The sequence below is a fragment of the Cryptotermes secundus genome, unplaced genomic scaffold (genome assembly GCF_002891405.2).
Source record: "Cryptotermes secundus unplaced genomic scaffold, Csec_1.0 scaffold1775, whole genome shotgun sequence".
In the NCBI taxonomy this organism is placed as follows: domain Eukaryota; kingdom Metazoa; phylum Arthropoda; class Insecta; order Blattodea; family Kalotermitidae; genus Cryptotermes; species Cryptotermes secundus.
This window is the reverse complement of record NW_019743175.1, coordinates 19267-43613: the sequence shown is the minus strand read 5'-3', so window position 1 is coordinate 43613 and position 24347 is coordinate 19267. Positions and strand designations below refer to the sequence as shown.

Sequence of the window (24347 nt, the reverse complement as noted above, 5' to 3'; positions counted from 1 at the left end):
TACACATTATAAAATGTCAATGCAACATACCTGTATGCAGGCTTTATCTATAGAACCATTCTTAACCCAGTTCTTGACAAGTTCCTCGAATGCAGCATGTTGCCCCACATTCACAATTTTTAACAATCCACTCAAATTTTTCACAACTTGAACAGCATGAGCCCTGATGAAGGCAGAAATACAGACTATAGTAAACTTAGAAGAATAACATTTTTACTTCATACAAGAACAGCAATATAGTTGTCCCCCATTTACTATTCCTCAGTTTAGGGTTTCCCTCATTTAACATTCAATTTCAATGATACACAGTCAATAGTCTCAATATTAATTTTTCCCCATTTATGAATTTCTTCACTTTAATGTTTAGAGCCATTGATTCCCATAGAAACCTTAATTAAACTGGGCTTCACTGCATAATCAAGATTAATACCACAGCACCAAACAGATTAGTATAGTACTCACAGTAATGCTCTAGATTTGTATTCAGAAGGTGCTCAGTTTGAATCCCAGCTAGGGCACCAGTTATCCTAACTAAGGTTTCAAAGTTCTCTTCAGTACCTCCAAGTAAATTCCAGGATAATACCTTGATTAGATCATGACTGCTCCCTTCCAAATCCTCTACAATTTACCAATCATACCTTCTGATCCTACACAGTATGAGCTACTGATAGTATTGTTAAATAAATAATAAAAATAACACAAGGGTATGATTATTGTATGGTGAATTGGAACGGAATGATAAATGTGACTCTCATTTTGGACACTGTCTACTGTCTTGAGCTTTCTAACAGTGTTTCAGTAACTGAATGTTTCTAGTATCAGATGGATGTTCCTGGTCATTTTTGTCTGTAGAAAGATCTAGTACAGAACTCTTTGTCCAGTAACTAGAAACATGGCGGCCTCCATAGTCTAGAGGTAACGTTCCCACCTCATGACTCATAGTACGCGGGTTCAAATACCCAGTGGAGGTCGTCGAATGTTTAAGGGCGGAAAATTTCAGGGAACAAGTCCTCCGGGAGGGACTTTAAGCCGTGGGTCCCGTGTTGTAGCTTTACGGCACGTAAAAGAACCTCATATCTCCAAAGGTCACTGAGCCAAATTACAGACGTTTCCCGCCCAACAGCAGTCTCTAATACCTCTGGTAGAGGGGGGAAGCATTATAGATACCTCTCAGCTAGTAGAGCCGGTCTCGCTGGCTGGGCGGGACTGATGGTAAGCACCAGTACTGGTAGGATATAGAGACTGGTAGAATATCATAGATGGAAGCACAATGGACCAAGACAGGTCTAAGTGCATGGAGAAACCCACCCTCTCCAATAACTAACTAACTAGAACCATCTCTTTCTACCAGGCCTGAGTGGGAACCTTTCTTTCCTTACACCTGATAACAGAAACAAAACCAGTTTCTGTAACAACTCAAGACAATACATATCGCCCCAAATAGCTAATAGCCACATTTACTGTTATACACCATTGTCAGAAACACTTAATCTACTTAGCTTTGAAAGGAAAACCATGCCACAGTTCACGAGTCAGACACTGGTTTCTCATTGCAGTGGCTCAGATTCAATGCCATGTATGATTTTAGATACAAAAATTGAGAATGAGGCAGGTCCTCTCCAAGCACTTGTCCCACTGATCACCACACAACCAGTGCTCCATATTTATCTGTCACTACCCATAAGTTGCATGGCAAGGCCAACCAGCTAGCACATAATGAAACTTTTATATACACTGCAATCTCAACCTGTGTTAGCAGTTGACTGGAATCTGACTACAGACGTTTAACTTAAATGGAAACAAACAGGGAGGAAAATAACAAAAACCTTCAGTCTTGGCAAAGAATTAAATCAGATACCTCCAGCATATATGTCACATGCATCAGTAGTTTAACTTGCTCAATGTGGACATGGTGAATGGAAAATTTTCCAATGTCAGCAGGAATCAAATTCTAGCTACGTAATTCATTTAGCTCTGAGGGAGTCAACATGACACTTACAAACATATCAGTGCAAAGGTTACGATTATACACATACCTTGGTGTAGTACTTTCTGTGGTAAGATATAACTTTTTATATGAGAGAGCTACTGCATCCCTGACAGCCTGATCACGTGACCACATGAGGACCAACATTTGTTGAATTCCAACTATAGCACCAGCCAGACCAAATTGATACGCAGATGTGAAGAACTCTATTGCCTCTATAATATCAGTTACTTGCCGAGAATGAAGCAGCTGACAGATCACGGGAAGAGCACTTGATACAAGCTCCACAAATATTACGGTATCCTGTGGGATTGAAAAAACAGTCACTAAATGAAACAGGAATTAGCAAGGCCAACAATTTCTCCAGTATAACCACAACAGTGGATTTGCTGGCAGTACACGATGGCAACAACCAGGAACTGATCACAAACACTCCTGACTGAATGCTGCAGCACAGCAGTTACCATTGAACTTTTTTTAATACCAATGCCCCATGTTGAAATCTGTCTGCCAGCACTGCAGCACCTGAGGTCTGAAATGCCCTATTCCCAGAAAATGAATTGTTATCCCTAAGTTAAAATCCAGATGCCAGCCCTACCCAACAGCATCCCTTATTCCTTGAAAATGAAGGTTAACTGAGAATGTCAGTATGGGTGATTATGATATTTAAGATTTTAATATTACATAAAAACAGACTACATGACCTAATATGTGACAAGATGATGAAGATAATGGTGAGGAACTTAATTCATGTACTGTACATAAAGAGGTATAAACATGGTAACAAGAGACAAATAGACTGCCAGACCTTGAAGAACTCACTGCTGTTTCACCAGTTCTGAAAAGAGAAAAGGCTGCAGACCACAGCCTTAATGAACATTTCAAATGAATGGAGTAATCCATGTTCCATTTCTAAATGGCTCAAAATTTTCCATCTGGGATGAATGTTAATTAGTAGCCGGTTACCAGAACAAGACTGTAATACTCATAGTAGCTGGGCTGCAATTCAGACATATACAGTACACAGTTCTCTTGACTCTGTTATGTAGAGTGCAAATACGGCTCCCAGGTCATACCAGCTTAAGATATAAACAGTAAAAATCATATCACTGAAAGGATAACACTAACAATTGAAAATAGCACTCACTCTGAGATACTGCACAACTGCCTGCTGGGATTCCACAGTGCTGTCCACTGCAGATTGAGACACAACCCCAATCTCCTGAGAAGCAGAACCAGACCCTACCTCACTCTGGCTGTTCTGCAAAGAACTTTCTCCCGAAGAGTTGCATTCCACAAATATCTTATGGAGGAGATTCAGGAAGTAAACAACCTGGCTTTCCATATTCATGTCACACCTAAATGATTATATCATGCAATGTAAACTTATGTTTCAGATCTGCTGCAAGTAATTGCAGCACATTCGGAAACATGTGAATTAATAATAACAAGTTTCTTGTCACTGAATTCCAAATAAGGTACAGAAATAAAATTCTATTAATTCACATAAACAGAAAAATAATTACTCCTGTACCCATACTCAGAATTTGCTGATTGCTTCTTACGTTATTTAACAAAGCTGTTTCAAATGCAGAGGTTAAAATCATCTAATGAAACAAAATATGATCATGAATGGTGAGTAGATAAAGATATGGAAGGAGGTAGTCATCATCTGTTTTAACCTGTTGGCATGGAGGCATTTAATATCCAGTCAGAACCGGGCTGTGGGCAGATTTTCAGTCTGGGAATTTTAATGCTATCTTTATGGTGCAAGGTTTTCCTGACCAAGCACTAACTTCTCTAATAATTGAAACATTCAAATTAGATTTGAACAAATTATTCATTACATGGTATATGTTCTAGAAACATAATACTACAGAACATACACATGCTAAGTAATGTGTCTGTAAACAATGCTTGTTGCCAGGTAATGGATTCCTAACATGCAGCAATGGACTAACTGGGAAACGGCATTCTCTAAGCAGTCCATGCGACAGCTACATGGTGCAACAGAAGAACTGTTAGAAGAAGTGTTTTCTGTGCGGTCTGTGCCAAGATATTATAAGCAGGGCAAGTCTAAGAGTTTAGTTAATTGCAAGACAGCTGCTAGCCAGTAAGGATGTTAACATGAAGTTGAAGGATCTATAGCACTGAAAGCCATTACCAGGTGGCAACCGGTGAAGATACAGCAAACTGAGAAGACTTTAGTACATACTGTAGTAAACCGCTGAGGGTGTGAATTAGTGAAAGCTCTATAGTTACTTGTAGTTATGATCTGTAGTGTTCAATAAATCCAATTACCAATCCAAACCCCGTCTACAATCACTCATACATGTGACAATGTATTATTTTTGTTGCTCTATTTGAGGAAAAATACAGGACTGGAATATCTGGCAATCAACTCTTCTCTCTTCAGTTATTTTTTTGGGGGAGTGGAGCAATTTTCATAATATCTTTCCTATGTACATGTAGGATTCCAACCACTGGCAGAGCAAGACTTTTTCAAAAGTATTAGCTAAATTCCAAGAAAGGAGGTCAAGAAAATTTTGGCAAGTGATATCATGCAGGATAACTATGCAAATCTGAGCTATATTTAATAAAGTTGAGGAATAAGAGGAAGAAAATGTAAACAAAGAGACAATGGATGTGCCTTGCTGTGATGACAAGGGATCAACTTAAAACTGATGACAGTGATGGTGATAAGGTTCTAGACTTGATTCAGAATGACATGCAAAAAAGAAAGTTTCTCAGGCCATTTCAATATGCAAGATGCTACAAAAGCTGCACGTAAAATTATGGACTTCTTAAATTGTTTTTCAGCAAATAAGTTGTTAAATTATCTGATGTAAGAGTATATATGCTGGTCACGGTAGCCGAGCGGGTCTAAGGCATGCACAGTCTTCGCTCGCTCAGAAGCCGGGATCATGGCTTCGAATCCCGCTCAGGGCATGGATGTTTGTGTGCGTTTTTCTGTGTTTGTGTACAGGGAGAGACCTTGCGATGAGCTGATCACCCGCCCAAGGAGTCCTACCGAATGTATAAGATCTAGAAAAACCGAAGTGAACGAAGAAGTTCATGGAGGTAGGCCTAGGCCCAGTGGGGCTGTAGTGCCAAGGAAAAAAAAAAGAGTATATATACATTCGGAAGCATGGAACATGTGCTACATACCTCACACGTGGCAAGAGGAAGGACACGGTCTATTTATGCGAGAAATATGGCAACAGTCTCTCTACATTGGATGAACTAAGGATTGCAACATCAGTCTCAGCTACTAAGGTAACGTCACATTTAATGCATACTCATAAATCACATTTCTCGAAAGTAGTTCCAATGTTCAAATTAGCAACATTAAGTTTTAAAAGCAAGTTGACTCATTAATATGACTCTACAGCATATACAATTCTGAATGTGAAATTTTGATTCATTCTAATAATTTACTCTGTACTTACAGTAATCTCTTTTAGAAGCTGCATTTTTTTATATTAAAATTTTAATACCCTTTGTCCCGGTGAAGTCATACTTAAATGTCACATGTCATGCAAGGATTAATGCAATTAATATTCCACTCATTGCATAAACAACTTTAAAAACGGTTTAGAATAATGAAATACACACACTATGGGCTAGGATACAATGTACATAAAAAGTACAAACAGTAATACAGTGAAACTCCTACTTTAGGTCTGAGAACCCATGGGAAGAAAATCTTAAATGCAGGCAATTTATTACAGAATTTACTGATTTAGGATCACTGATACTGAACATGAAGTGAGAGGAAACCTTAAATCTAGGAATATTAAATGGAGATTTCACTGTATTTAAACATAGATACCTAAGTTCCTGAGCACCAGGGAACTGTTTCTCTGCATTTCGTAAAAGATAATAAGCTTCCAAGTACTGCTTTTGGCCAAGCTTCACACGGATTTCTTCTAACGATTCAGTGAGAGAATTTTGTGTCAGTACCTGGGTAGCTGGCTCATCCTCTGTCGAACCTATAATAAACATAAAAAGCAGAATCAACACAGAGTTAAACACCAAGAATGACAATACACACTGTAATGCCACTCCCTTAAACTAAAAGAGGGTCCGGAAATTTGTTTTCGTGATAAAGTTTCAACAACAAAATAATAGTGTAAATGTATAACAAATGTTGTAAATAGCGCATATGCATATACACACCATGTAGAAAGATAATATGGAAGGGAAAGAATTGACTCTTACGTCTTAGGGTTGGCCCGACAAGAAATATCATACAAACCAATTAATTAGGCACATCCATATAAAAAGTTCGACAGCAAATGTGCATAAAAAGTGTGTTTTGTTTTACAATGCATCAATTATTCATAATGTTAGCCAGTCTTCTTTCAACATCTCAATTCATAAGTCCACTGCACTTTTTTTTACTTTGTCTTTGAATATTTCATCAAATATTCTTCTTATTACCTGTTTGTAAGATATCTTCAATAAGTTTAGCAACTTCTGGTTCATGTTCAAGCCATGCCTGTTGTCTTTCATGTTCAGTGACACGCTTCCTCCTCTCCATCTCAATGACATTCTCTCCTTGAAGTTTTTCTAGGGTCTTCATCTCTGCCTCCAACTGTGACTGAAGCTCCTCTAGACTCAACTGGTAAAATATAACACAAGGCATTTCAATTGGTATAATCTGAGACTATAGGATTTAGGATCAATTGTGTGTTCTGTGCATGATGTGCACTAAATAGGGCTGATCAGTCTGCCTATCAGCATGTTTAGACTTGAGGACTGAAGGAGAGATCTTGTTGAAACTAGAGGCTACCCAACATCATATTTTTAAATTTCCTACAATCAACATCACCAAAATGTTGGAGACACGAACCTGTGACACAGGAATGACATTGAAATTATGTAGGGCAACAGATTTTTGAAAGATCTGCAACTTTTATCACAGCATCCTTTCATACAATATAAGATGATAAAATGGCAGCTGCACAAAATCCGTATTTAGCTTTCAGTTTGACAGTGGTAACTAAGAAAACATAAGAGCGGACTCCGTAGTCTAGGGGTAACATTCCCACCTCATGACTCAATGTACGCGGGTTCAAACCCGGCGGAGGTTGTGGAATTTTTAAGGGCGGAAAAATTCAGGGAAAAAGTCCTCCAGGATGGACTTTAAGCCGTGGGTCCCGTGTCGTAGATTTACGGCATGTAAAAGATCCTCATGTCTCTAGGAGACCTCTGAGCAAAATTAGGTAAAAAGTTTCCCGCCCAAGTAGTTTCCAATGCCTCTGGTAGATGGGGAAAGTATCGGGTACCACTGCCAGTAGAGGGGCTGAACTCGCAGGCTGAACGGGGCTGATAGCGAGCACCAGTACCGGAAGGGTACGGTGACTGGTAGAATATCAAAGGGGAACATACAATAGATCAACAACTGGTTGTGGTGCATGGGGAAAACCACCCCCTCCAATAATGAATGAATGAAGAGAACATAAGGGTAAGATATTTGATATGGAGATACAGATCAGACAGCAGCATTCAAAATGCAAAAGGATGCACATAGAATCTGTGTATTCTGGATAGTGGTACAGATTATGCCTTTCCAATTTATTTCATCAAACCTCACCCACACAATTTCTTCACCCGACATTATTAGTGTTATAAAATCTATTGGCAACGTACGCACACACAGGAGATGAGATATGCATACAAAACTATACTTAGAAAACCTGAAGGAAAGAGATCATTTGGAAAACTGAAGGATAATAATAATGTAGTATGCAGACCTGCCATTAAGTAATGACTCTGTAAACAATGGTCATTGCTAGGTAATGGCCACAAAGAGTAAAACAGGAATGGTGTTCTCTATGCGGCCCGAGCCATAGCCACATGATGCAACAAGAGGGGAACTGTTGAAGGCAGTGTTTTCTATGTGGTTTGTGCTAAGGCTTCATAAGCAGTCGGCTGTGCACTGTGAATGAGTTCAGCAGTTGGAAGCCAGTTAGTTCAGCTCAGGAGCTGCAGTGAGCTAGGCAGCAGCCAGCAATGACGTACAGCCATGAATACAGAAGTCGGGGCTCTATTGCACTGGAAGCCATTACCAGACTACAACTGGTGAAGACACAACAGACTGAGAGACTTAGTACATGCTGTAGTGAACTGCAGTGTGTGAATTAGTGAGAGCACTATAGTTGCTTGTAGTTATGATGTGTAAGTGTTCAGTAAATCCAATTACCAGTCAAAACCCCATCTATAGTCACTCCATAAAATCATGACAAAATTAAAACTTAACAAAGTGTGAGGACACAGAATGCATTCATCTGGCACATCCAATAGTAAGCTCCTGTGTTCAGGGAAGGGATGACAAATCTTTTCATGTTACCAGGTGCCTAATTTTCATCCAAGGTTCCAGTGGGAAGTGCACCAATCGCCCTTGTTGCTCCAGTACCACTTAATGAGCTTGGTCACATATATATTACTATAGTTTCAGGGAAATCTTTAATTCTTAACTTGTATGTGGTTTTGAAAGCGACATATACAGCACTCACTCCATCTGTAACGTAAGTTCTTAAACTTAATTTTACATACTGCATGGTTCAAAATAATTGACAAGATAAAATAATGTTACATTTTCTTCTCTAGATAACCATACTCCTCGGTGCTCAGGGTGGAAACATAACAGCAGAAATGTTTATGAACTACTAAATTATTATCTGACACCAAATGACTCCACATGCTAATATGGCAAATCCAGCGATCACTGGTGCCAACTGATATTTCAATTGGTGCCAAACTTGGCGTAAGTGCCAATGGTTCAGCATCCCTGGATCAGGGTTTGGGTCATTCCAGACCAAATTAGAACAGTTCAGGGTTAAAATTTTCATATTCATCCTTGATTGTAAAAAAATTTTGCAAGCTTCTTGGGTCTCCTTAGGACCTAACTATATTAAATTTTACCTTCCTACATCCCTTAAATGCAGAGATACATCATTCTGTAATTTCAAGTTTTCAATCAATCTTCCCTCATTCTGAGTCACTAAAGTACTTATAAGTCCTAATTATGACAGAGAGCCCATTGCTGTATTAATTGAAAGCTCTTACATCAGGGGTTTCATTTGGTAAGCCACTCACAATATTTTAGGCTACATTAACATTTTCACCTTGACCTAAGTTTATATAAAACATGTAGCCAGATTTATGCTAGTTTTTGCCACAATATTTAGTGATCATTTAAAAACTCCTCTGGAAAGTATCATCATGTTGAAATAAAAGTGATCAGAAGATAGGGCTTTATGTATATTCATGGGCACTATGCTACAAGCCAAAAGGATGCAGGTTCGATTTCCTGTGTCACTGGATTTTTCAATTGACCTAATCCTTCTAGCTGCACTATGATCCTGGAGTCAACTCAGTCTCTTGCAGAAATGAGTACCAGGAATCTTCCTAGCAGGTAAAGGCCAGCTGGCACTTAAGGCTGACCTCACTGCCATCTGTGAGCCACCTGTCTAGAAAATGTGGGAACCTCAACGTCTCACAACCCTATGGGTCTCCACGGCCTGTTACAGGGATACCTTTACTTTTCATCATGGTCTGATTATGCATGATGAGTTATACTGTGACCTATACACACATGTATAGGGCATCACAACTAATCCCACCTTTCAGTTCATGCCTGATACCACTAGAGTTATGCGTTATTTCCCCATCTGGAAAAATTTTTGTAGTTCAGTCAAGTGCAAAATTAATTTTTATTTTTACCAAGTTTTAAATGGCTGCAAATACTACAAGTATCAGAGAACTTAATATCTTAAATCAGTGACATAATTCCTTGAATTTCAGTCATATTGCAAATTCCAAGGAAAGCCTGATGCATGTGTTACTCTAGATGATATAAAAAGGTTATTAATATTTAAAAAGGGCATATGATATGTGACAAATGGAGGAAAAATACTGCAAATTTTCTCATAAATTTCGGCGAAGAATCAGTTGTCTCTTTAATTTTAGAATATGACATAAACAAAAAGGAAGACTTCAAGAGTTTTAAAACTGAGCAAACCCATGTCATTCCTTCCTTAAACAAGACTTTGCAGTCACTAGAAGTGTCAATGCTTTCCACTAAAAAGGTATCACATGTTTAGTATTTTGAAGAATATTTCAAGTAAAGGAAAGAATCCATGAAAAGAAAGATATTAATAGACTCTAATGGTAGCAGGCAGTTCAGACAAAAGTGAAATGAAAGCAAAGTTTAAGGATAAATTTCACATAACAGGAAAAGAGAGTGAAATTTTGATATTTTCTCATAAAATAAAATAACCCATGGAAAAGAATTCATACATATATATCTTGGGACCTATTCCTTAAATCAAACATTTCGTGAAACCACATTTCCACAAATGTTTTCCTGTTACTATCCATAAAAAGTATACATAAACACAATATTTTTCCAGAGTGACATATTTTCATGCAATTATTCATAACACGGCTTTCAAAATGAAGTAGTACAACAAACCTTGGCTGCAAATGGATTCCCTTCAAGAAATGCAGTCACCAAATGCATGGCATTTTTCTTGACATTGCAACTTCTGTCATGAAGGCGACCTACAACCAGTTTCAACACTTGACCCTGGCGTGATAAAGGAATAGATTTCTCTTGGCAGAGACGCTGCCATATTTGAAGAACCTGGAAGAGTGCAATTCCATTAGCAACAAAAAAGTTGTAAGATTTGAGGCTTTCACGGTGGTGACTATGAAGAAAGCAGTCTTCTGAGATTTGGCACCGTGTATATGTGGTGTTAACCGACGTTTCGGAGGAACGTATCGCCTCCATCTTCAGGGTAGAAGAAAAAATATAAGAAATCTGCAATCGAAGAGACCGTGAGAACCAGTTTACACCACACATACACGGTGCCAAATCCCAGAAGACTGCTTTCTTCAACAAAAACGTTGTTATATTATCACAGGGCAGTCAATTACATAAAACTCCCCAAAAGCCTGAAACGTATGAAACCAATTTTTTCCATGTGTTCCTTGATTATGTAAAATAAATAAATAAAAATAAAATAAAAATGGTTACAGACAGCACACGTTATCAGATACAGCAATTTCTGTACAGATTGAATTTTTTTTTTACCTAAGCACCTGCTAAGGTCAAAATCAACCACTAAGACTTCTAACATAACAAAAAGATAATAAAAAGTATCAATGAAAAAAATTATTACAAATACTGTAAAACAGATTAATTTTTTTTATTTATTAATTAAAGGCTGGGTAACCCAGAACATAATTACAATTAAAACCAGTTGGATAACTAACGATTAATTTTTTCTAAACCTAATATACTATGTAAATTAAAACTAAGTCACTTCCACTGAATTACTTAGTACTTTAACATTTTACTAGTTCAAACGGTTTCTTCCGTTTTAGTCGTCTAATGATATCGTTCACGTTGAGAAGTCTGGACACTTCAATGTTGACATGGTTTTGGAGTCTCTTTTCATGAGAGGTGGCTGACTTGGCGATATCTGTAACCGTCTCGATCCCAAGGTCATGATGAAAATCACTGTTACGAATGTACCATGGTGCGATGACAATACACTTTAGCACTTTGTTCTGATAGTGTTCAATCACCCTAATATTGGATTCACTGGCGCAGCCCCAGACTTGGATACCATAACTCCAAACTGGACATAGAATTTGTTTGTATAATGTAAGTTTACTGTGGATTGATAGCTCGGAATTGTGTGCAAGCAACCAATACATTTTTCCGAGCTTACTGTTGAGCTCATCACGTTTTATCTTGATATGCTCTTTCCACCATAACTTGACGTCTAGAGTTATTCCAAGATATTTCGCTGTGTTGGTGTATGGAACTTGAGTGCCATTGATGAAGATTGATTGTTGTGTAATCCTCAGTTTATAAAGTCAATATGTACTGATTTGGATTCGGTGAGTTTAATTCGCCAATAAACAGATTAATATATTTTATTTCGTAAAACTCACACATAACAACACATAATGCTGGGAAGAGTAATGATGGCGAATTGGAAAAATGAGACAAAGGTATGAGAATAATTTTATAACGAATCTTGAAAAACAGAAAGTAAAACTGTGAGCTAGTTTTGAGCAGCAAGTTTTCATGGTGACAGTCAAGAATGAACCATTAGACTTCACGAGCAAACTGAGAAGTTAATAACCACAAAATGCTCAGGGAACACACTGTAAAGTAAAATACAAGTACAGGTAAACCTTCCCTTGTGCACATGTGTACAGGAGGAATGGATGTAAAGCCCTAAACATTCTTGATCTTAATACTTTGCGGACCAGTGGCATATTTTTATGCCCAGTGCTTTTAAACGTGGCGGACCGGTGGCATATTATTATGATTTTAGGACACGTTATGTTGAAACACACTATACCCTGCACTGGCGCCAGGCAGACGCATGCCTGGTGCATGATAGACTTCTTGAATGTTTGCTTCGTAGTCAGTAACATGACCCCGCTGTTTATGACCCAACTGTTTTCCTTTCCCACTTCAAAAGAAAATGCCTTTGTTCATCTTCCAGCTGCATGCACCACGCAGGAAGTTACTAGTGCAAAATGGATCAAGGTCGGAAGAGTTGAGGTCCAAGCGTTTTCTTGGAGAAGAAATATCTGACTTCTTCCCCGATGAGCTATCTGACATCCCTTGTGAGTCTGCTAGTGATAGCGACTCACAATCTGATAGTGAGTGTGGCAGGAGTGAACAAAAAATTGTGGCCACAGACAGTGAAAGTGAAAGTGACAGTAGCTCTGACGAAAGTGCGGGTAGCAACATTGCGGGGACAGCCACATGGGGAAAAGTAGACAAAACGCCTGCTTTGGGACAGTTTACTGGAAATCCAGGGGTGAAGCAAATTCCATCAGACCCAAATCCACAATTCACAATTTGAGCATGGTTGATGTTCAAAGGAGACATGGACAGGTAAAGAAGCCTGTTTCTATTTCCAAGTATAATATGTTCATGAAGGGAGTTGATAGAGCCGATCAGTACTTGGCCTATTATTCTCTTCCTTGGAAAACAGTAAAGTGGACAAGGAAAGTTGCCTTGTGGCTTATAAATTGTGCCATTTTGATTCATTTTTGGTTTTCAAAAATCTAAACCCTCATTCAAAATTGAAATACAAGGCATTTCTGCTGAATGTGGCAAAAGCCTGGGCTACAGACCACATGGTGGCGGCAGAACCGGTGGCAGACACAGTCTTAGTACGACCGGGGCCGTCTACTCCCACCCCACGCACGCCTCATTTTGACCCCCCTGGGTGACTATCGGGTGATATGCGGAAACATACCCTCGTGAAAATTGTGAAGAGTGAACATGCCAAGAGGAAGCAGCCTTCTAGGCGATGCCATGTTTGCACAGTACACAACAAAAGGAGTATGACTGTCTATATGTGCAAGTTCTGTGTAATGCCACTTCACAAATGGGAATGTTTCCAGAAATATTACACTCTCAAGCACTCCTAGGAGCATTGGTAAATGTTCTCCAAAAAATTTAATTCATAAAATTAATTAGGAGATTTTATATTAATTTTTAAGTGAAGAGTGCACAAGTTAGGGTAGTAGGTTTAAAAATGCCGGTCCCCAGGGTGATTTAACTATTTAAATCGCTGGTCTGCATAGTGTTAATACTTGATGGAGGTGAGCGCCCATCAAACATTCCAGTCATTTTACTCTAAGGAGATATAGCAATACCTCACATAGTTTGGCTTTGATCAGTCTGGTTTGAAAATTTCAAAACAAACTAAATTTTAATTGAGTAAAATAAAAATAAATTCTAGAAAATTAGTACACAAAATTATTTTTAATATATAAATGATCGGTTTTTCCCTTTATACAGTCAAGTCTCTTTTTGTGCAGTTTATTTTTATGTGGTTTTAAATTTATGCAATACAATATATATTTCAATTTTTTCTGGGGTTCCCCGTTGTATATGTATGTACCTATGCTTGGGTCGTTCGTTCTTGAGCTCTGACAGGGAGGCGGGGAGAGCACTGACAAGGCATGCTCTGTGTTGACTTTTATCTCACTTTGGTAACAGTGCCTACAACTGTTAGAGCTCAAGGTCTTAAGTGTGAAACGTGTGAAAGACACCACTCTGATTGCAGTTCAGTGCGATCACAACTGCTGTCCTTAATGTGTAAGCTACGGGGCACGAGTAGCAGTTGACGTTTGTGAACTTTAATGCTGAATTAACTTCTGTCTACCAGTTTTCGATATGCAAATCTACAGTAAAGTCCATTTGTGACAATTAAATTTTAATACCCATTTAAAATAAAAGAAAATAATAATAATAATAATAATAATAATAATAATAATAATAATAATAATAATGAGTGCAAAAAGAAAATGTGAAGAAGAAAAATGTGCAGACATCAATATTGCAATTTTTAGAGAATAAAAATGAATTGCAAAAAAAAAAACATGAATTTTTTAAATTATTTCTAATAAAGACATTTGAATTTATTAATCACGTTTTATTTATTGAAAAATGAGAATTTTTTTGGAACCAATTATCATTTTTTGTATGTATTTAGTTCCTCGATTAGTCCGATTTCAAACAGTCCTGGATACAGGCGGAACCAATTACCCGGACTATGCAAGGTATTGCTGTATTTTTATATTGTATGCAGATGAATGAGACCTTAGTTAATTAATCTTGTACAAAAAGTAACATTACAATAAATGTTCAGAACTACTTCATACATGACTATGGATATTTATGATACTACCCTTTCACTTTATACTGCGTTGAAAAAATTATTTCAAACTCAACAAAGGATGAGCAAGCAAACAGAAGCATAATATTAAATTACTGAACATAAAACAGTGTATGTCAATTGCAGATATGTATTCTGTGGCATGGTGAAGTACCTTACAATCCAACTGGACATGTATTAGCAATTTTTTACTTCACACACAGTGGAACTGTGATAGAGAAAACATGGATTATAATGAGGACCTAATTAGTGACAAAAACCACTGAAACCCTACGTTTCTTAATGTAAAACATAGAGAACCAGGACGATGGATAAAGTCCAGAAACCCAATATATCATAGAGAACACCCATCATATAAAGCGAGGACTCTCTTTCCTGCACCTTTTAACAAATGATACAGGTATGTAACTAGCGCCTACTGTTTTCCTGTAACTTCTGTAGCAACTGTAATTGCAGTAGTTATTTATAGCTACCAGTCCATAAGGGTCCCATTACCCATCCTGTCCTACCCTTGTCTACTCCATAATCTGGGAGTTGCTTGCCCCAACCAAGTTTTAATGACTAAGAAATGTCCATCACATGACATCCCCTGAATTTCCCCATCACTCCAGCAGTTTGTTTCATTGTGTACCATGTTCCTCAACTTGTTTATGGAGGCAGAAGGCATTTAAAATCAGGTAATTTGCACACTTCTACTGTAACTAGAATATGACAAGTTCATGCTATAGTAAACTGGTATCAAAGCATGGGACATGTTGCTTCACAGTAGGTCTAGCAGAATCTTCATCAGCTTTATCAGTTCTCTGCAGAGAAATACAGAATTCTTGTATATAGTTTTAACTGTCTTATAACACATCTTACCTTCACCCGCACAAATGCGTTCACGTCATGTAAATGATCCTCAAGATGATCGAGGAATTGATCTCGCATATCACGGGAACTCTCATCTAAATTCTCTACACTCAGCATACGTAGCACAATTTCTCCCATTATTCCTAAGACACACATTCTCATCACTGGAGACTGGAAAAAGTAAAACACTGCAATTATTTATGTGCAAGTACTGAGTAGAACAGTGTTATTAAATGGTGCTGCTCATGTCACAACAGGAAATAGTGATGTGCTGGAATTTACGAACCATAGCAACACAACTTCATTCCACAAGGCGTTACTTTGAGTGGCATACATTACAATTTTGAAATTAAAAGCAAATGACTCAACAAGTTCTACTCTGCCTCCACTTGGCAGAGAAGTTTTGTTCAAAGTTCAATCATACCGCAGGCCACCTCGAAACTAACTTATCACATCATGTATTCTTGTGGTAAAAAGCTTGTCTGGAATCCAAATAACATTATAGTAGCTCATGCAAAGTGTAGGATGAAGCCACCATGCATGCCATGGAAAGATTCACAGCCCCACTTTATGGTTTTCCATGGGATGTACCACTAGAAGATGATAAACCCCTTGAAAATCACTGTCTTCTCCTATTAGAACATTGCATTCAGGAACATAATGGTATCTACATATTCTTTCTAGATAAGTTCATCATATTCTGAATTCTGTCTCCACTAGTCAAGTGACAGCAGGCCTCAGTGGTCTTACATAAAACATCCACAATTATACAAATCAATCATCCATGGTAAATAAATCTTTGAACCCTCTATCAAGGTTTGTTGTTTCTTAAACTAGTCACATACCTTCTTACTGTCATCAGCCTTTCCATCATTATTTCCATGGACAATGACTTGACTGACATAACCACTCTCATCATTAACATTAAATTTCTATTAAATTTGCAAGAGAGAAAAATCCCCACTGCTAATGCATTCTTCATCCAAAATAGTTCAAATATCACCTGCGATAACATCTATCTTTCTTTCTTTCTTTCTTTCTTTCTTTCTTTCTTTGTAACACCATTTTTATGGACTTTAAAGACAAATAGCGAAAAATTATTAGAAAGCAGAACATGAAGTTCACTGAATAGCCTACAGATGGAAGAATAAAGTCTGCCCTTGGAAATGGAAAACATTTCTGCAGAACTACTGCCAGCCATTTCCCAACTCATATTTGCAACAAAAATAATTGATGGGGAAAATACCCAACATACAGCCTCAGACAATTGAAACAGGTGCAAACTACAGATGACAGTGACCTGTACAATAGAGTATGTACAGCTTTCAAAGATCAGCCCTAAAAAGGTTAAGCATACCTCTCCTTCAAGATGTACAGTGAGGGCATTGATAGCAGGCATTATAAGCTCTGGAAGTCTCTCAGCAACTTCCACGAGGAACTGCGAATATGCTCTTGTACCAGATGTATTTTGCATGAGATCAGAACTGTCTGTCTCACTAATCTCACGTACTACCTCACGAACAATAGTCTGGCAACCAAATTCTTGAACAAGCTGCACAACACCTTGAGCTAACGGACTCACCAAATGTTCATACAGTTTCAACAACTGAAACACACACATGAATAAACAGGTCACTTCTGTATACACTGATAATTTGATGAAGTTTGGGGTTTGGTACACTGGCCCACTGCATCATCCCACCCAAATAACTTTTTACCCTGTCAGTAATCACTCTACTTTCCAAAAGTCTACAACAGTACCCCCATCTAATATTCCTAGATTTAAAATTAAGTCTTCCTTAATTAAACTTCAAATTTCAATAATCTCAGTGTTAAATTTCCTCAATTTAGTATTCAAAACCACTGCTCCTCAAAGAAACCTTAAACGAGTGTTCCACTGCTGATCAAGAAATGCAAAACATTCTCTCTTACTGTAAAGGAAGAAGATAAATTAGGAAAGCTAGAAAACAAAGTATTCAAGGAGATATTTTGGCCCAACAGGGCCACTAAGATGATAATCTATGATATTACATACTGAGGAACTTGGTGAATTATACCTGTCACCTTGTACTGTTAGTGTAGAGAAATCTAGTTTATGAAGGGTTGTGCATATAGTTTGATCAGGGAAATCAGAAATACACATAGAATTCTGGTAGGGAAACTGCTTGGAAAGCACCTACTTGAAAGACGCGACAAAAAGGAAGATAACATAAAGAGTGATCTTTGGGAAAAGTATCGTAATCCTTCCAGCCACACTAGGCCCTGGGGTTCACTCAGCCTCTAACAGAAATGAGTACCAGGAATTAAATAAATAATTTTCCCAGGAAGTAAAGCGAGGCCGGCGCGTAAGGCTGACAACCTTACCGCTATCTTTGAGCTGATTGTCTAGATAATGTGGGACCCTCAACATCTCACAACCCTATGGGCCTTCACATCCTGTTACAGAGATAGCTTTACTTTACTTTTACTCATTATAAAACTTCATGAACCCCATTTAATGAGAAAAAACAACCACACACAAACTTTATATCCTGTAATGAAACTTGGTAATAGCAGTAACAAATCTTCAGGGATCCCTACCAGAGTCAGTAATAATAAGCAAATTTATGTTATCTGTAATATATGCTGTACCTAACTGTAAGTAAAAAAATTAAAGATCTCTGTATATGCCTCACATAACTGTACATAAAAAAAAATTACAAATTTCTGAGTACTTATACTGACTGTACTACTGTTGCTCTTATCACACAAGTTCACACAGCTGCCACCTTGGTATTATAACAGGATGTAAAAAAACAAGCTGGCCTCCAACAGTATACCACGCATACTAAGTTTCAAAGAAATCAATGTCTATAATACTGACATCCAAAATTTTAATTAGATGGTGCGACAGTCAAACACAACTCTCACATGAGGTCCAAAAATGAAGTATATACTGATAAAAAGTAGTAACAAGATCCAACTTTTGAGAAATACACACAATGAGTAGTACGTGGGCTTACTTCAAAGCCTACATGTTTGAAACACAATATTTTCCATGACACACTAAAGCACTGATAATTTTAATTCCAGGATACAAGGTTTTTTAAACAGTTTCATAGAGTTATTCTGTTAAGAGTAGAGTAACATGGTATTTAAACACAGATAGAGGATATTTAGAGGTCAAGAAATATACAAATACTACTAAACAAAGTTCTTAAACCTTATGAATATTCAGTAACATGCTCGATAAAAATTATACAGTATAACTAAAAACTCAGTCTGCATCTTATCTCATTACTAGAACACTGGACAAAATCATAATATATGAATATCTCATTAGAAATGAGGCACATTACTAGCACTTGGGAATGACGATAAACAGAAGTTTAAAAACCCTATAAAAATATAACTTTATCTGTTGTGTTACACAGATGTTAAACTTCATCTTTCATTACAAGGAAAGTGCACAGATTGAAAGGATATGGATCAACATGCTAAGAAGTATTTGGTACCAGTAATAATAAAGTAAGAGGGAACTACAGCAATCTGCATAATAAGGAGCTTCATAATTTGTGGTCTTAGTCTATTATTATTATTATTATTATTACGATAACTAAATCAAGAAAGGTGAGATGGAAGAAAATGCAGCAAACATGCAAGAAATGGGAAATACATAAGAAATATTGATCAGAAACCCTAACACTTTCACTTCCATCAATTCTGCAGCTGGTTTACCTGCCACTGTTTCCATTTCCTGCAGTAGACTAATGGTCTGCAGTATTTTGCAACAAAGAAATGAATAAGCAATTGCAAAAGGTAGCTACGTACACTATCTAGCAACACGGGAAGAAAAAACTATGTGCAAAATGAGTTCTGAAAAAAAAATTGCCATGACATGTTACAGAATGTTTGGATATAGCAGTCCGGACACTGCACTAGTACACAACCAACCTTGGACAGGGGAGTGAAAATCTTATGTGAGGGGAAGTGAGAAGGCTTAAACAAAGTGGTAACGTAATATTAAATTGAATTCCAGAAACACAGGGTGTGAAGATGTGGACTGGATTCATCAGTTTCAAGAAAGGGTATAAAAGAACACAGATGCCATGATAGGCTGAGTAATAATTAACTTTCCAATAAATCCCCTATACCACACAAGTGGTATGCTGAAAGACACTGAAATAATATTAGCAACCCCAAACCAATCAAACCTAAATATACTGTAACTGCAGAAGAAACTGAGGACACACATGAACTATCTTGATACTGCAGCTCAGGCCGTGATTGTAGCGTTTGATCAGCGTTCCCAGCACTTGAAATATTGTTTCCCGCATGTACTTCATCTTGACTGCAGAAATACCAGGATCTTCTAGGACTTTATAACAGCAATCAGCAATAAGACTGTAAGCAAAAGTAACAATTTAGGCTTACATTAATTTCTCTATTTACACATAATAACCTCCATATACTGTAAAAATCTTGCTAAGGAACCCCTGGTCAGAACAGGTTTCAGTGCTCAAAGCATATAGTGACTCTGAAAATACAAGCCTCAAATTACTGCAGATTCAAAATTCTAGGTATTGCTATAAAACATTTTGAAGTACACACCAGTAATTCTATCCCTCTGATCCTAAGCTTTCTTGCCTTATGCCAGACCTAGAGGACTGTGGAAAATATGCTTTACAGGTCAGATGCTGATTGCAAAAATCTCAATGTTTTTCAAAAGCATCTGAAAACAAGACAAGCAGCACAACACACAACAGGAGGGAATACAACCCACCACCTCAAACACACATGCACATCGAGGGGACTTATATATATATTAACAACCTAAGCAATGAAACAGAAGACAGCAGTTTCCTTGTCCAATAATTTTAATGCCTGATGATGACCACATTGGCCAAAACATGTAATGAAGAACTCTTAAAGTGAATATCTTTCGAAGAATGCTGTCTTCTGAGATGTGGTGCTGTGTAGACCTTCTCCACACCACACCTACATGGCGCCACTTCCCAGAGGACAGTATTCTTCATAGTCACCACCATGAAAACCTCAAATCTTGAATATCTTTTATAAATGTTATAGAATATCAGTGTTACATGTGAGACTAAAAATCTAAATGACACTAAGTGAAAAGTGCAACAGGATACTACAATGTAACATTAAGAGTTGCATCCATTGTTACGTGCACAGCCATTGGTGCGGACACTGCAGAAAACATCACTTCCCAGTCAGTCCCCTGGAATGCTGGCCACTGCCTAGCAACGGCTCGTCTCGCTGTTTGTTTGCAGTCGTTGCCTAGCAACGGGTCTATATGCCATAATACATAATGTCAAATCATTGAGTGTACTCCTTTATTTACTAATTTATTTATGCATTTATTAATTACTTCTGTTCATAAAATAAATCAACTTACTTGATAAATTCTTCCTCAGCTATAGGAGGTTCCCACAATTTGTTCAATGGAAGCTGCAAAAGATGATATAGAAGGACCAGGGCACTGTGACTTTTTGCTTCCCAGTTAAAATCTTCATATTCCACTTTCTTGCTACTCTTTTTGCGGCCCTTGAAGAATTACAGAAAACAAATTGTAATCATATGTCATTCTCTGAGTGTTAGTTTTTATGAATATAGTGAAGACATAGATTCAATTTTGGCCATGTGGCTCTTTAAATATCACTGCTACATAATGAAAAAGGCACTAAACAGGGAGCCAAAGAGATAGTCAGCTTATAACACTATAGGGAAGAAAAGTAAGAAAGTAAAGTAAAGGTATCCCTGTAACAGGCCATGAAGGCCCATAAGGTTGTGAGATGTTGAGGTTCCCACATTTTCTAGACAATCGGCTCATAGACGGCGGCAAGGTTGTCAGCCCTACGTGCCAGTCACCCTTTACCCCCAAGAACATTCCAAGAATAATCCTGGTACTTATTTCTGTTAGAGGCTGAGTTGACCCTTGGGCCATAGTGCAGCCAGAAGGATGAGGTCAATTGAAAAAATCCAATGACCTCATCGGGACTTGAACCCACGACCTCCCGGCTTGTAGCATAGTGCCTCAACCAACTACGCTACTGCGTGCCCCCGAATAAAGAAAAGTAGCATCCAATAATACTGCATCCAAAACAAATTACATGTTACCGTACTGTACTACTACAAAGCATGGAAAGGACTTTAGTATACCAAAAACAATCAAAACAATTGAAATCTGAAGGCAGGTATGTAATGTGTTATCACGCATTATGGTTTTTAATTCAATATAGTTTTCATTTTGAATTAAGGTTCTTTGTTATGGCAGTACATCTCACATTGCAAAAACAAAAATGCACACAAAATCTCTGTGGAGAAATCTCTGGAAAGTAACTGCATAAAGGAATGAGACTGAGGCAGAAGGATAAGATTAAAAATGACCTTAAGAAAATAGAATTGACATGAATTTGAATTAGTTCAAAATCATGTAAAGTAGCTGAGTCCTAAACTTTACATTAGCAGTGCTGTTAACCTCAGATTCTCTTACCAAAGAACTGGTATGACAGATTGTTCAATCAGGGAAGAAAATGATGTTACATAGCAAATAACATAGCATATATAACTTGTGCTCATTGCATTGTAAACACCAAGTTTTGTGAAACAACTGGAAGACTTTCATCAGCCTTCCTAGAAAGAGGTGTCCTAATTTTGAAGAACCGAAAGTCAATTATAAACAATGAACCCCCNGGGCCATTATCTCCGTAACCGTTCAACTTTGGACATAGGTGTTTTGGGTTATATCGGCATACTTTAACATAAGGAACACCCTCCCGAAGTTTGGCACATTCCTCCTGGGACACCCTGTATAATACTACAGCAGTCACAGAAGACAGCAATTCCTTATCAAGTAAATCAATTTACCCAGTTATTTCCATTTTAATTTTAAGCTTCCAAATTTTAAGACAGATATAAATTCAAGCTGAATTCAGACAAACATAATTATGTTTAATGTGAACAGAAATTATGCAATTCTGTACTTTACATTTTTCAGTAAAATATTTAACTGTTCTTTACCAACTGACTGACTTCTTGATTATTACTGACCCTAAAACTGACTCAATTGCCCTTCCAACACATTAAAATCAAATAGAAACTTAAAAACTAAACTTCAATTTAACTTAAATTTTGAAATGATATCTCTACCGCACCCACATAATTGTGACCCTGCCATGAGTAGCATAAATAACCTCATTTGAGAATATATGCTTACCAGTTGTAGGGCTGATTAATGTTAAGGAAGTAGTAGTATTATGAACCACTCACACCCCTTACATGCTCAAACGTTCTTAAAACAGAAAAAGAACACACAAGCCCAAATACCTAAATAAAAAACTGAGCATATCTTACTTTTCCAGAATCAATCAGTATTCCATTGCTTGATTTTTGAGTCAGTTTTTCTTCAAAGGCTCGCATCATTTGTGTTAAAATGTAAGTTGCCATCTTTGTAATATTCACAGTTCTAAATCGCAGCTCAGAATTCAAGTCACCCTCTTCCAGCAGCAGAGCCAAACTGCTCTGCAGCACACCATATCCTTTAGAAAGAGAAACAAAACCACAGACATTTAAAAGATGTTACTGTAGTAGTATGAAGGTTAGATAAAGAGAATACACAGTTTTTTTGCCAAATTAACTGAAAACACATAAAATGCCTACTTTTATTCCTTCTATTTCTTTGATAGATTTCCACCTTGCTATATAACAAATTCATCACCCTTACAATTCTAACAATAACCTTACAAAGAACTTGTTGTCCATGGCTTAATTCATGTTAGTTCAAAAATTCCAGTTAGCATCTCATATATTACCGCATATGACAAAAAAAATATGTTTTGCAACTAGTAACTGAATTGTTCCATATCAATTCAAACAATTTCAACTTTGAAGACTGCTTTCTTCATAGTCACCACCGTGAAAGCCTCAAATCTTACACAATATCAACTTTGTCATCACCAATTTGTATTGTTTTTGTTTTACAAGATCTCCATGAAGTAAACGTTTTCCCAGATATTAATTAATGATGTTAGGCACTTTTTACCATGTTGTAGACCATTTCTACACAAATATGTCTGTTACTTAAAAGTGAAAAATTCAAAATTTGGTGTCCAGCAGTATTTTTTTCTCAGGGAATTTACTGGTCCAAGTTCTTGCATGAATCTGAAACTGGTTTGTCAGGTATAACCTTCATACAAGTCTTCAAAAAAATGAAAACAAATGTGGGACTACATTTGCTTTGTTCCTTCTTTATTGCATATGCTTTATTTACCAACCATCAGTAAACAAGTTTCGACAATAGGGAGACTATTTTCTATAGGGTCCACTCAAATCACTGCTATACAATGGTTCGGTAAACCCATACAAAGGAGTTATCTTAACCTTTAAGAGACGGCCATTTAAATTCCGGTAGTGGTAGCGGGACGGAGTTAATTTAAATGCCCACCACTGTAGAGTAATAAAAATTGTAATCATGTTACTCAAAATGCTGTGATTTCTACAATTTTTGTAATAAACGAACGAAATAAATGCTGCTTTTATCTAGGAAGAATATAGAATCAGTTATTTTAATTTACCGATTTTAAAATCTCTTAAAATTTTTACACTGATGCCAAAAAAAATTTTTCCCTCAATTTCGAACATCTGTGCACAAAAATGCACACAGTTCCTGCACAAAACGTTTCTGCAGTCTGAATGCCTGCTGCTGACATCATTTTATAGCTATGGCTTACGTGGGAACAGGGGCGGAAGTTTATGCTTGCGTTCCTCATTCTCCAGTT

At 37.4% G+C, this 24347-nt stretch overlaps 1 protein-coding gene across 1 annotated transcript in view; it reads right to left on the bottom strand.

The window, feature by feature from the left end:
* Window positions 1-24347, bottom strand: part of LOC111874038 (condensin complex subunit 1) — a 63827-nt gene that overhangs the window by 34717 nt on the left and 4763 nt on the right. The window contains exons 3-13 of the mRNA XM_023869169.2: window positions 22924-23108; window positions 20966-21114; window positions 19800-19950; window positions 16925-17173; window positions 15577-15738; window positions 10470-10640; window positions 6431-6611; window positions 5820-5979; window positions 3135-3345; window positions 2037-2290; window positions 31-163 (exon numbers count right to left, since the gene is read on the bottom strand). Of these exons, the coding sequence (XP_023724937.1) occupies window positions 31-163; window positions 2037-2290; window positions 3135-3345; window positions 5820-5979; window positions 6431-6611; window positions 10470-10640; window positions 15577-15738; window positions 16925-17173; window positions 19800-19950; window positions 20966-21114; window positions 22924-23108 (2006 nt within the window). The remainder of the gene's footprint in view (window positions 1-30; window positions 164-2036; window positions 2291-3134; window positions 3346-5819; window positions 5980-6430; window positions 6612-10469; window positions 10641-15576; window positions 15739-16924; window positions 17174-19799; window positions 19951-20965; window positions 21115-22923; window positions 23109-24347) is intronic.